This window comes from Globicephala melas, chromosome 13 (assembly GCF_963455315.2).
Source record: "Globicephala melas chromosome 13, mGloMel1.2, whole genome shotgun sequence".
Taxonomy (NCBI): Eukaryota; Metazoa; Chordata; class Mammalia; order Artiodactyla; family Delphinidae; genus Globicephala; species Globicephala melas.
The window spans coordinates 47,300,027-47,314,831 of record NC_083326.1 but is presented as its reverse complement, the minus strand read 5'-3'; the positions used below and the strand labels follow the sequence as shown (position 1 = coordinate 47,314,831).

Genomic DNA, 14,805 nt, shown 5'->3' with positions numbered 1-14,805 from the left:
TACAGATTAAGAAACTGTTGCTTTTGAAAAGCCAGGAACATCCTGGGAAAAAAAAAAAAGAGTAATGAAGGAGGACTTGCTTTGTAAGAGACCAAAACATATAAAGCTGAATTAAAACTATGTAGTATTAACACATAAATGCAGATCAATAAACCTAGAGCACAGTCTGAAAGTGACCAAAATGCATAATTTGGTAAATAACAATGGCGCTGACGTTAAGTATCAATGAGCAAAAGAAAAGATAATTCAATAAATGATGTTTAACAACTGAGTAGATAATCTGGAAAAATACAGGTTGGGTCCCTACCACATTCCTTCTACCAAAACTAAGTCCAGATGAATAAAAAAATTAAACATTAAAAAAGAAGAAAAAGCAAAGAAATCATAACAGAGTATTACAAAACAGAGAATTTTAAAAATAATCTTGGACTGTAAGGGCCTTTTTAAGTATGCCAAAAAACCCAGAACCATGAAAGATTTATAAAGTAGAGTACATAAAAATAAAACATTTGCATATGACCAACAAAACAAAATTAAGTAATAAAAAGATAAACTGGGAAAAAAATTATTTACAAGAAATATCACAGACCAAACTACTTACTTAACATATAAAGCAAGTAAAAGACCACCAGCAGTAAAGGGCCAAGTATATGAATGATCACTTCACAAGAAAACTACAAAAGGGGTCATAAAACATGAGAAAATTGCTTGCTTTATTTAATATAATAAAAAGGCAAATTAAAACTATGAGATCCATTTTTCACCTATTAGATTTACAAAGATCAAAAGTTTTGTTCCAATTATATTATGAAGAAGCACTTTCATACTTTGTTGAGAGAATATAAATGTATAAATAAATCTACTATAAATTGGTCTACTATTTTTATGTAGACCAATATGGTAATAACTACCATATTTTAAAATACATATACCTTTAGGGCTTCCCTGGTGGCGCAGTGCAGGGGAAGTGGTGCTAATGCAGGGGACACGGGTTTGAGCCCTGGTCCAGGAAGATCCCACATGCCTCGGAGCAACTAAGCCCATGCACCATAACTACTGAGCCTGCATGCCACAACTACTGAGCCCGCGTGTCACAACTACTGAAGCCCACGCGCCTAAAGCCCGTGCTCCGCAACAAGAGAAGCCACCACAATGAGAAGCCCTCACACACCGAAACGAAGAGTAGCCCCCTGAAACTAAAGAAAGCCTGCATGCAGCAACAAGGACCCAGCGCAGCCATAAATGAATGAATGAATGAATGAATGAATGAATGAATAAAAATAAAATGCATGTACCTTTAACCTAGCAATTTCAGTTCTAGGAACTTATCCTATAAATATACAAGTTTTTGTGTGTGTACGTATATGGATGCAAAATTTTAAGTTTATCTGTTTACTTATTTATTTATATTTTACAGGCATAGTCACAAGAGCATAATTTTTAACACCAAAAGACTAGAAATAACCTATATTTCTATCAGAAGGGAACTGTCCAAGTAAATTAAGAGGCATCCATCAAAAAGAATGTAATGCAGTCATCAAAAGGAATGAGGCAGCTCTTTATATACCGAGTGGTCTCCAAAATATATGTTTATATACTCATGGTCTCCAAGAGAAACCTTTAAGAGGTAAAAAAATGATATCTAGTAATATCTACTATATGCTACCATTTGTGTTTTTAAAAAAAGAATAAGAAGAAAGAAAATAGAATGTATACACGCACATGCATATGTTTTTCAAGGATAACTGGGTACCAATGCCTGTCTGGAACAAAGAGTCTGGGTAGGTAGGTAGGGGCTGTATGCGCCTTTTTGTACCTTTTTTATTTTGGTGCCATAGATACATATTATCTATTTTTTTTAATCAATTAATTTTTTTTAAAAGGAACCTAAGACTAAGAGGATATACGAACAAATCAAACAGCATATAAGAAGCACTACAACTTACATTATAAAATAAAATATTAAAAACAAAACTAAAATCGGAAATTAAAAGCCTAGCTACAAATTTGTGTGCATAAAAAGGTTGGCTAAATACTATACAAAACTTATTAAATAAAGACAATATAAGTAACTGGACTTCCAATTTCTCCTACACCTAACTGTAAACTCTCTAACTATAAATTGTTTTAGAAGCTCTATGGTATTCTGGACAATCTAGGTCATAAGTGGTAGAAAATCTCTGGCTCATAAAGAGTATATCTTACTCCAGACAGCCTTACACAAAAACGAAAATGTCACGTTAACAATAATTATATTGCTGCTGCTTGCTTCCTCAGCCTTAGGCTTGAATGTTATCTGGAGAACTTGAGTCAAAATCCTAATTAAAGATACCACCGGGCTTCCCTGGTGGCGCAGTGGTTGGCAGTCCGCCTGCCAATGCAGGGGACATGGGTTCGTGCCCTGGTCTGGGAAGATCCCACATGCCGCGGAGCGGCTGGGCCCATGAGCCATGGCCGCTGAGCTTGCACGTCCAGAGCCTGTGCTCCGCAACGGGAGAGGCCACAACAGTGAGAGGCCCGTGTACCGCAAAAAAAAAAAAAAAAAAATGTACCACCATAAAAAGTCACAAAACTCCTCTAACATGCTAACCTGCATTAGCACTACCCCACCAGTTTTAAAAACAATGTGTCCTAATGAGCTAGATGTGGATTAAGCAAGAAGCTTACTTCTGACCACAACCAGACAAGTAGTTACCTCTTTATTCCTACCTCCACATGGTAGAGGGCCACTGGGCCATGACCGTGGAAGCCTTGGCAGGAAAGAGAAGGTTGCCACCAAGACACCACAGCGCTCCTACATGACCCATCACACATCAATCTCCTATAAGCCAGGCTATCTGGCCTCTTTTGCTCTGTGCTCTCTTTTGCTTCATTTTTTACACCCATAGTCCCTGGACACCAATGCTACCAACCAACATAATCAGTTAAGACAACACTATCCTAAGGATGCTAATATTACTAATTTAAAAAATAAATTGCTCTGTTATTTTAATTTACTCTCTTTATTGCTATTTGTTTAATACTTTCTTTTTGTTAATGAAAACAACCTTTGTCTTTAGAAAGTAAAAATATGAATTATAGGTATGGGTGTGACTGATGTTACAAAAACAAAATAGTTTAAAGATACTGATACTTTTCAGATTAAAAATTCAAACCAGCAAAAGGTAACTAAATAAGCATCCAATGGTCTCAAGGATATTTTAAGCGGCTCTAAACTTAAAATGGATAAATAGTAAATGGTTCATTATATAAGAAACCTGACACTTTTCAGCTTTTAATTTTGCTTCAATATCAATTTCCATATTTCTACTATACTATAAACATATGTATTCATAAAAATGCATACTCAGTTTCAAAAGACCAATGAGGAAATACTAAATACATGAGCACTTTAGAGCCTGTTTTGTTTTTTCTCCCCATGTGTCTTTTCCAGCAATACTGTTTCTGAGACCAATAAATTTTTAAGTAAATACAAAACTCAGAGAAATGTTACACATTTTTATAAACAGATCTTAATTCTTAAGCCATGGCACAATGCCTTTTTTCCCCCAAAAGCTTCTAAAGCCAGCTGTATTGCATAGTTTCAGACAGACTAAATTTAGCCAGTTCTGTTCATCAGAGGAATGCTGTGTGTCAGCTACATCAAAGCCCAAGGGCAGCCTGATAAACACTGAATACAGGTCACGTAGCTCTGTAGCTAACAAACTCTAAGAGAGCTTGGACTCGGGGGCATTCAAAGCAGTTTTGTCATCAACAATCTAGTATCCCTTGAGCCCCCACGTCGTTTCAGTTGCTAAGCAACTCCGGTGTTAATGTCTTAGAGGAGAAAAACTTACCAGGCATCTGGCCGTTCATCTGGTTCTGCATGTGTGGTGCAGGAGGACCCCCAGCTACCATTCCATCTGAAGGCATGTTGTGTGAGCGTGGAGGTGGGGGAGGGCCGCTCTGATTCATCCCTCCAGGACCCATAGGCATATTCTGTGTGGGTGGCTGAAAGAAGACAGTTTAGTAAAATAAGAAAAACAGTCAGACTAATATACTAAAGATGCATATGGTATAACAGTTGCCTATACTATTCAGTTGAATAGGGACAAAAACACAAATGCATTTCAACTTATTCTAATGCATTTTAATCATGGACTTAACAACATCATATTTAATATGCTTCACAAGATTCAAAAGACTTCACAAGATTGTTAGCATGAATATATCATCCGACCACCTTAGACCAAAAGAACACCATGATTCAAGTATATTCTACTTTACAGTGAAAGTTAAAAATTATAACATTCTATACAAAAAGAATTCTTATTTATTTATGTATAAGGATTTCTAATGTGCCCACTATTGTTGTTATTTAAATTATGTTTTAAAAATTAAGTCTCCTTTCATTATTAATATATTTGGATATATTTACTATTAATGATGAATTTTACCTGAAAAGATATAGTAACAAAAGACTAAGGACCAGAAGCCTCAAAATGTGATATATTTTATACTGTTTGAGGAGGGGGACTGGTTTTGGAGGGGAAATGTTTTAAACCACAAAGACTCAGCTCAGCCCAACATTTTTGTGCCGACTACTCCTATGGATTGGAAACATTACTGATGGCCTCCAAGGGTACAGAGACAGCTGCCTCAAAAGGATGCCTTTGGCAAATTTCCTAATGAAAGTGTGAAAAAAATCACTGACTAACCTTGAGAGTTCACAAAAGGGCGAAAGGAAAAACACAGATACAAGGTGCTCTATAACACCTGGCTCCCTTTTTGGGAATATTTGGGTAGAGAAAGCACATAGTTTCTTTCCAAACCCCAGTTTTTTAATCCTACAAGAGGATAGGGAAGTATTGTTCTTTACAAATCTATTTCTGCCTTCTTTCTCTACTTGTCTATGTTTTAAACGTAATGTCCATTCCTAGAACTTCAGTCATTCTCTTCCGCCCATATGTTTACTGTGTCTGTACCACCCAGATTTTGCGAACACAATCCTCCCTGGCATACTTACCAGATATACATTGTTCTTTAGACATCACAGTAAACACTCAAATCTCCAACTACCTAATAACCACTAACATTTACAAAATTAACCAAGTACTACTCTAATAGCACTCGTTCCAAATTCATAATCTTAATTTCTTCACTACTAAATCCAATCCAATAATTGCTCATTAAATATTTTCTCTTCAATTCTTATCTTAAATTCTTCATCCAATTCGTATTCTTTAAACACTTTGTTCCATTTTCAAAAAACTTACTAAATATCAACTTAGTGTCACATATCTCACTTTAAATCATCCTTTACCATCCTTCAATATGGCTGACTTGGCCCTCTTGCTTGAAAATAAAATTCCTTTCTCCTATATCCTTGTCCAGATTTTCTCTTGAAAATTCATGCTCTCACTCTCAATAGGTATCAGTTTTTCATTTTCTTGTGATTCAATTCGTGAAACATCAATATGCGTGGTTCCCATCATAACAGACTAGCTTGTACCAAACCAACCCTCTTGCTAATAAAAGTTATAAAATCTAGACAAATGTAGAAACCATCTGAAGGCACTGAAGAGTAATGTACACAGAGAGGAACAAGAGGGGGCTACAACTCTTTAAAGAAGGGAAAAATAGAAAATCAGCCCCATAATCAACTTGGCTTTTCCTTTACTTTGCTGTATAACAGGAAAATAGAGTCCAAGTAGAAAGTGGCAGTCCTACTAGACTGAGAGAAGAGAGAATTTTTGGCTAACAGAGAGCTGGAAATTAAAGAACCAAGTTCCAGAGAGGAAGAAACACAAAGAGGGGTAAATTCAAGAAAACTAGCAGAAAACAGCAGTTCGGAAGCAAAAGAGCTGAAAAGAGATTTCAGCTTCTGCCCAGTTCGAGGGAGACAAAGATTGGAGTGTAGGCCCCACCAAATCAGAAGGGCCTTCAAAACCAATTCAGTCTCTCTGTTGAGACTTCAAAAAAGCCTCTCCTTGGACTAAGGTAAAAATTGAAACAGATCAGCCCTAACAAGTCAATAAGTCCTCAATTAAAAGTTACAAGGCATTCTAAAAAAAATAAGAATAAATGGCCAACACCCATTAGGATGGCTATAATAATTAAAAAAAAAAACTACAGAAAGTAACATGTGTTGGCAAGAATGCAGAGAAAATCTCTTGTACATGCTGATGGGATTGTAAAAGGGTGCAACTATTGTGGAGAACACTTTAGCAGTTTCTCAAAGAGTTAAACAGAGGTACCATATGACCTAGCAATTCCACTCCTGGTATAGACCCAAGAGAACTGAAGACGTACATTCACACAAAACTTATACGTGAATGTTCACAGCAGCGCTATTCATAATAGCCAGACGGTAGAAAAAAACCTAAATGTCCTTCAGCTGATGAATTGATAAACAAAATGTGGTAAATATCCACACAATGGAATATTATTCAGCCACAAAATGGAATGAAGTAGTGATACACGCTACAACATGGATAAATCTTGAAAACACTACGCTAAGTGAAGAAGTCAGACTCAAAAGGCCATACATTGTATGATTCCATTTCTATCAACTGTCCAGAATAGACAAAGCCGGAGACAGAAAGTAGACTGATCAGTCTTTGCCAGGGGACGGGCAGAGGGGAGAATTGAGGTTGACTGTCACTGGTCATGAGTTTTCTTCTTTGGGGTGATGGTGTCCTAGAATAAGATAACGGTGATGGCTGCACAGCACTATGAATATACTAACACCCACTGAATTGTATACAGGGATTCCTCATTTTATTGTGCTTCACAGATACCATGTTTTTCTACACATCAGAGGTCTGGGGCAACCCTGTGTGGAACAAGTGGATCGGCACCATTTTTCCAACAGCATCTGCTCATTTCGTGTCTTTGTGTCACATTTTGATAATTTTCACAATACTTCAAACTTTTTCATGATTATTATATATGTTATGGTGGTCTGTGAGCAGTGCCCTTTAATGTTACTATTGCAAAAAGATTATCACTCACTGAAGGTTCAGATTATGGTTAGCATTTTTTAGCAATAAAATATTTTTTAATTAAGGTATGTACATTGATTTTTAGACACAGTGCTACTGCATACTTCATAGGCTACAGTACAGTCTAAACGTAACTTTTATATGCTCTGGGAAACTAAAAAATTTCTGTAACTAGCTTTATTGCAATATTCATTGTACTGTGGTGGTCTGGAACTGAATCCACAATATCTCTGAGGGGTGCCTGTATTTTTAAAGGTTAAAATGATGAACCTCATGTTATGCGAATTTCATCTCCATTAAAAAAAAAAGAGTAGATGGACAACAAATAGAAATAATAGAAAACAGGAGAAGACACATAGGTCATTCACATTTTAGAGTTATCTGAGAGACTTTAAAAATGACTGATATATTCAAGGAAAAAAACAAACAGGACAAATGGAGAATTTCAGCAAAGCCTAGAATTCTTAAGTCAAAGGGAGCAACAAACATATAGAAAATACAACACATCAAAAAGATATAAAGGAGAGAAAATATGAGCAGAAAATGTAAAGAAAGACATGTACGTCATGGTGAAAAGGCCTAAAACATATCTAACTGGAGTTACAAAAGTAGAAGAGACAGAATTCCCTGGAGGTCCAGAGGTTAGGACTCCGTACTCTCATTGCCAAGGACATGGGCTTGATACCTGGTTGGGGAACTAAAATCCCACAAGCCATGCAGTGCAGCCAAAAAAAGAGAAAAAATGTAGAGAAGAGAAAATAACACATAAGCAATAAGAATACTGCTCAAGAATTTTCCAAAGCTAACAAAAGACATGAGTCTCTAGCAAACGTATGAAGCACTACAAACCTCAGCAGGATATGAAGAAAACCATGGCTAGATACTTCAAAGTCCTAAAAAACAAAGTCAAAGTGAAAATCTTAAAAGTAGCCAGGGAGAATAAAACACATTACCTTCAGGTGAATGGCAATTAGACTAAAAACCTATTTTTTATCAGAAATAATGGAAATAGAATATTTAAAAAATGACATCTATAAAGTGCTAAGACAGAAAAAGAAAATAATCAACAACCAACCTAGAATTCTATACTAAGAGAAAATAACCTCCAAACACAAAAATGAAACAATAATAGTTTCAGATGAACAAAAGCTAAGATAACCTGTAACAAATGAAGAGAATTTATCCAGCTAAATGAAAACGGCACAGAACTAGAGGGATTAATAGGAATGGAAAGGTAAATATGTAGATAAATAAAAATATTAACATTTAAAATAATAGTGGGACTTTCCTGGTGGCACAGTGGTTAAGAATCTGCCTTCCAGTGCAGGGGACATGGGTTCGAGCCCCTAGTCTGGGAAGATCCCACATGCCGCGGAGCAACTGAGCCCGTGCGCCACAACTACTGAGCCTGCGCTCTAGAGCCCGCGAGCCACAACTACTGAGCCCATGTGCCACAACTACTGAAGCCCGTGCGCCGAGAGCCTGTGCTCTGCAACAAGAGAAGCATGCGCACGGCAACAAAGAGTAGCCCCCGCTCGCCACAACTAGAGAAAGCCCACGTGCAGCAACAAAGACCCAACGCAGCCAAAAATTAATTAATTAATTAATTTAATTAAATAATAGTAACAATGAATAGTATAGTTTAAACATATGTAGAAGTATAAAATATGACAAGACTAACATAAAGGACAGCAGAATTCAGGAAGTTATATTGTTGCAAGTTTCCTGTATTTTTCAGCAACTGTTAAAAGTACAAATTTGAGCGGAATCTAATAAACCAAGGATGCATATTGTAATCTGTTAGGCAACTACTTAAAAATGCATATGCACATATAAAAAATGTATAACTAAAAAACTAGAAGAGAGGAACAAATAATGCTTGACTAATTCAAAGAAGGACCAGAAAGAGACAAACAGGAAACTAGTATCAGGGTGACAGACGGAAAGCCTACTATATCATGTTCAACATTAAATGTATATAGACCCCTCATTTCAATAAAAAAACAAAATTATTTTTTAAAACGCTCAACTATATTCTGTTCACAAGAGATCCACTTTAAACTTAAGGACACATATGTGTTAAAAGAAAAAGAATACTATGGGGGCTTCCCTGGTGACACAGTGGTTGGGAGTCCGCCTGGCGATGCAGGGGACGCGGGTTCGTGCCCCGGTTTGGGAAGATCCCACATGCCGCGGAGCGGCTGGGCCCGTGAGCCATGGCCGCTGGGCCTGCGCGTCCGGAGCCTGTGCTCCGCAGCGGGAAAGGCCACAGCAGTGAGAGGCCCGCGTACTGCAAAAAAAAAAAAAAAAAGAAAAAGAATACTATGTAAACTCTAATCAAAAGTATGGTGATGTAACCATACATTAGATAGTTGACTTAAATCAAGACGTATTACTGGGGGAATTCCCTGGCAGTCCAGTTAGGACTCTGTGCTTCCATTGCAGGGGGCACGGGTTCAATCCCTGGTCCCTGGTTAGGGAACTAAGATCCCACAAGCCACGTAGTGTGACCAAATAAACAAATAAATAAAATAAAAAGGAATACTACTAGAAATACTAAAGGGATAGTTTATTATAATAAAAGGATCAATTCAACAAAAATGTAACAATCATAAATTTGCATACATCTCATAATTGCAGTTTCAAAATCTATAACGTAAAAGGAAAAACGGAATAATCCATAATAATGATTGGAGATTTTAATATACTTCTTCTAGTAACTGACAGAACAAGGAGACCAAAAAAACAACAAACAAATGAAAAAAAAAACTCTGAGAATATGAAAGATTTGACATCATTATTAACAACTCAATGTAATTAACATGCACAGACTACTATATGCAACAATTGCATAATACACATTCTTCTCAAATACTCAAGGAATATAGACCAAACTAGGTCATATACAGGGCCACAGGGCAAGTCAACAAATAACAAATGATTGAAATCTTATGCTGTATGTTTTGAGCACAGTGAAATTAAACTAGAAATCAATAACAGAAAACCAATAACCTGTTAATGAAGAAACAACAATGGAAATTAGAAAATACGTTTAACTGAATGGTAATGAAAATGCAACATCAAAATTTGTGAGACGCAGCTACAGCTATGCTAAAAGGAAAATTTATAGCTTTAAAATGCATATTTAAAATTCATTTTTAAGAAAAGTTGAAAAATTAATGATATAAGCTTCTATGTGCAGTAGCTAGGAAAAGACATCAGTCAAACCCAAAGTAGTATAATGAAGGAAATAAAATAGACAAGTACTCAATGAACCATATACAATCTTCCAGAGAACACAAAAATGCAGAACAATTCCCAATCCTTAATGAGGTCACCAAAACTCTGACACCAAAACCTCAATATGACATTACAAGAAAGAAATTTACAGGCCAATATTTCTCATGAACAGACACAAAAATCCTAAACAAAATTTTGCAAATCAAATATAGACTGTATTAAAAAGACAATACATTATATAACCAATGGAATTTATTCCAGGAGTGCAGGCTGATTTAACTTTTGGAAATTGATCATTGTAACTCACCAAATTACCAAAATAAAATTCATATAATCATCTCAATAAAGGAAAATTATGTGATAAAATTCAACAACCACTAAAGACTTTAAAAAATTAATAGGAGCATCCTTAATCTAACAAATCTAGTTTACAAAAAAAATGTATACTCAATATCATCTTACTGATGAAATACTGGACTTTCAGGAAAGAAAACAAGAATTCAGGAACAAGACAAGAATATCCATTAACACCAAGACTATTCAACAAAATAAATAAACCACTAAACAAATCAGTAGTATAAAAAAAAGTAGGAAAAAAATAAGAAGGAATAAAAGATTGGAAAAGACATAATTATTATTCAAAGATGACATGATTGAATGCATAGAAAACCCCAAGAAAATCTGTAACAAACTATGAGAATCACTAAGGTAACTAGAGACAAGGTCAATATATAAAAATCAACTGTATTTCTATATATTGCCAATAAACTAGAAAATTTAAATTTAAAAGATGATACCATGTATAATAGCATCCAAAAAAACTGAATAGCTAGGAACAAATCTAGCAAGATATGTGCTACTTCTACACTGCGACAATGTTGAGAGAAATTAAGGAGTTTACTAAACAGAGGGATATGCCATCTTCATTGACTGGAAGACTAAATATTGTGGAGATAGCAGTTTCTCCAGTATTGACTTAGAGATTCCATGTAATCTCAATCAAAATCCCAACAGGCTTTCTGTAGAAATTAACAAGCTGACTGTAAAATTTATATGGAAATACAAAAGACAAAATAGCCAGGACACTCAAAGAACAACACTATCGTCTGCTATAATTAAGATATTGGTTGGTGCAAGGACAGATAAACAAACCAAAAGAATAAAAAGACCAACAGAATAGAGTTGAGGAACAGTGTAACACATACAGTCACGTTACAACAAAACGACTTATATTCAATGGGTAAAAACTGATCTTTCCAATAAATGGTACCGGATAAGTTGAATATCATATGAACAAAAATGAACCCTGACTCCTAGCTCAGATCATAAACAAATTTAATTTGCAATGAATCATGGATAGACAAACTTTTAGAAGACTGCATAGGCATATCTTCATGACCCTGATACAAGAAAATATTTCTTAAACAAGATACAGAAAAGAAATAAAAAAGATTGATAAACTGGATTTCATTTAAATTAGAAACTCTGTTCATCCAAAGACATCATAAAGAGAATAAAAAAGCAACTTTTGAACTGGAAGAAGGTATCTGCAATACATATAGCCAATAAAAGATTTGTATCTAGAATAAAGAACCCCTACAAATAAATTTTAAAAAGGAAAACCCAATGGAAAATGGGCAAAAAACAGGCATTGGAAAACTTTTCTGGAATGGCAGCATTGTTCTATATCCTGATTGTAGTGGTGGTTACATGGATTTGTCAAAATTAATCCATCTATACAATTTAAATGAATGAATTTTATTCTCTGTAAATTATACCTCAAATGTCATTTCCTCAAGGAAGACCACCAGAATCATCAGCCCCCATTATCTGCTCCCTTAGTCCTAGATGCCCTTCCTTCATAGCATTTACAATTGGCACTTAAAATGTTTGTGTAATTACTTAATAAATGTCTGCCGACCACACTGTATGTTAACTTCTGTTAGGACTGAGTCCATAATTATATTTGCCTATCTGTAGCCCCCAATCATCTAGTGTAAAATACGGTACTCAATAAAGATTTGTTAAATGAAAAAATGATTTTAAAATATAGCATTTCAAAATTAAATCAGGGGCCAGATCTTTGTGGTAATTTTCATGTTTTTTAATTGTCAAAATTCCCTATTCTACCTCATCTCCATCTGGAAGTCTATCAGACATCTCAACTTAAAATCTACAACACTGACTCCCTGATATCTCTGCCTCAGCCTCAAATCCCTTTACCCAACAGTATCAGCTGATGGCAATTTCATCCGTCCAGTTGCTCTGAAAACCATGGGGTCATCTTTGACACTTTTCTTCTTACACTCTGCCCCCTACATCCAATTTTCAACATATCCTTTGATCTCTACCTTTAACATATACTCAACAGTTTGACCACTTCTACCACTACCTCTTCTGCTACCACCCTGCTACCAGCCACCATCACCTCTCTCATGTTGATTACTGCAAGGGCCTCCTTACTGGATTTCCTGTTCCGACCCACACTTCTCCATAGTAAATTCTCCACACAGTAAGCAGAATGAGCTTATTAAAATATACCAATTCACTCTTCGGCTCAAAATCCTCCAAGGGCTTCCGATTTCAGAGTGAAAAAGTCCTTACAATAGTCTACACAATAGGTTCTGTTCATATAAACTCCTTATTCTGTCCCAGCCACAACAGCCTTCATGTTGTTCCTTCAACAAGCCAGGCACAGTTTCACTTCAGGAGCTTTCCACTGCTTCTTTCCTCTGCCTAAAACATTCTTCCTCAAGTCTTAGCTTAGATGTCACCTTCTCAAAGAGGTATACCCTGACCAGTCTACTTCATATTACAAATTCCATCCCCTGCCTCCAGTATTTCCAATACACCTCTCCCTCTCCTACTTGTTTTCCTTTTCCTTAGCTCTTTCCATTGTCCAACAGACTACGTGATTTAATTATTTGTTATGCTTGCCTCGTTTGCTAGAATATAAAATCCAAGACAGCAGGAATGTTTTGCTCACTGATGTTTCAAAAACTATTGCCTGACACACAGTAGGCACTTAATATTTAGTAAATAAATGAAGAAACCATCAAATATAAATGATTTACTATAAAACTAAAAATAATTTTGACTATAAAATTATTCAATATTTCTTTAGAATATAAAAAAACTGAAAAATACAAATTTTAGTTTAACAATTCTTCATCTGTATAACTATCGTTAGTATAGCTGTCATCAAAATAGTTCCCCAAAGGAGGCACTAAAGTGACATGTAGAAATAGGAGATTTAAAAATAAATTATTCAAAACAGGCTATACATATTTTACATATATAGATACATATACACAGATAAAATACTTCCAAAAGTTGATAAAGAGATGATCCCTATACACACACAAGACTCTTGATTAGTCAACCAAGACTGGATCCAAAAGCCCCATCTGTATCATATTTGCCTTACTTCCTAGTCCTAAAATCAGTCTCCCCAAAATGAATTTTACACATATCTGAAACAGTTTAGGAAGGTCTCCTCGATTCCTCATTCATGCCTACAAGAAATTTCAGGATGCCACCATGGGTAGCCTTGAATTTATGCTGGCTTTTGACCTCACCAATTGATTTCTTCAATTTAGCAATCTCATAAATTGTCATATGGCACCTTGTTCCAAAAAAGATGGCTAATATTCAGTCCTATCGTAAAATGTGATCAGTTTAACTTTCATAACTAATAATATCTCCCAGTTATTTTCACAGCATTTTGATTCTTCAACTGTCCTAAAGGCTTAGGCCCCAGAATGACTGACCTACTAAAAATACTCTCCCCAGTTTTAGTACTAGGTTCCCCACTAAATTCAACTTTATGAAACAGCAAACATTTTTACCATAACAAATCCAACATTACACTGTCTCAGCTCTGAAAAACCAAGTCTTCCAGACCCTGATGATGTTAACCACTAAACAATCACTCCAGAACCATATAATCTAAAGAACAAAAAGTAAATGTCTTTTTCTTCACAGACCAGAAGATTTCTCTAGAGTATTCTTTCAAAAGAAAAGAAAAAAATAAATAAACTAATCTACTCCGGAAACACTGGGAGATAGGACTCTACGCCTTTCTTTTTTTTCGGTACGCGGGCCTCTCACTGCTGTGGCCTCTCCCCCATTGCGGAGCACAGGCTCCGGACGCGCAGGCTCAGCGGCCATGGCTCACGGGCCTAGTCGCTCCACGGCATGTGAGATCTTCCCGGACCGGGGCTCGAACCCGTGTCCCCTGCATCAGCAGGCGGACTCTCAACCACTGCGCCACCAGGGAAGCCCTAAGCCTTTCTTAAAGTTGTAATAATACCGCCCATTAAGAAATATATATTTGGCTTGGGACTTCCCTGGTGGCGCAGTGCCAATGCAGGGGACACAGGTTCAAGCCCTAGACCGGGAAGATCCCACATGCTGCGGAGCAACTAAGCCCATGCACCACAACTACTGAGCCTGTGTTCTAGAGCCCGCGAGCCACAACTACTGAAGCCTGCGCACCTAGAGCCCGTGCTCCGCAACAAGAGAAGCCACTGCAATGAGAAACCCGCACACCGCAACAAAGAGTAACCCCTGCTCACTGCAA

General features: G+C 36.4%; 1 protein-coding gene across 4 annotated transcripts in view; it reads right to left on the bottom strand.

Moving 5' to 3' along the window:
• The window catches only part of SS18 (SS18 subunit of BAF chromatin remodeling complex), a 75,743-nt gene that overhangs the window by 34,730 nt on the left and 26,208 nt on the right, over positions 1 to 14,805 (bottom strand). For all 4 annotated transcript variants that reach the window (XM_030876446.2, XM_030876447.2, XM_060310622.1 and 1 more), the window contains exon 4: positions 3,837 to 3,990. In XM_030876446.2, coding sequence (XP_030732306.1) covers positions 3,837 to 3,990 — 154 coding nt within the window. The remainder of the gene's footprint in view (positions 1 to 3,836; positions 3,991 to 14,805) is intronic.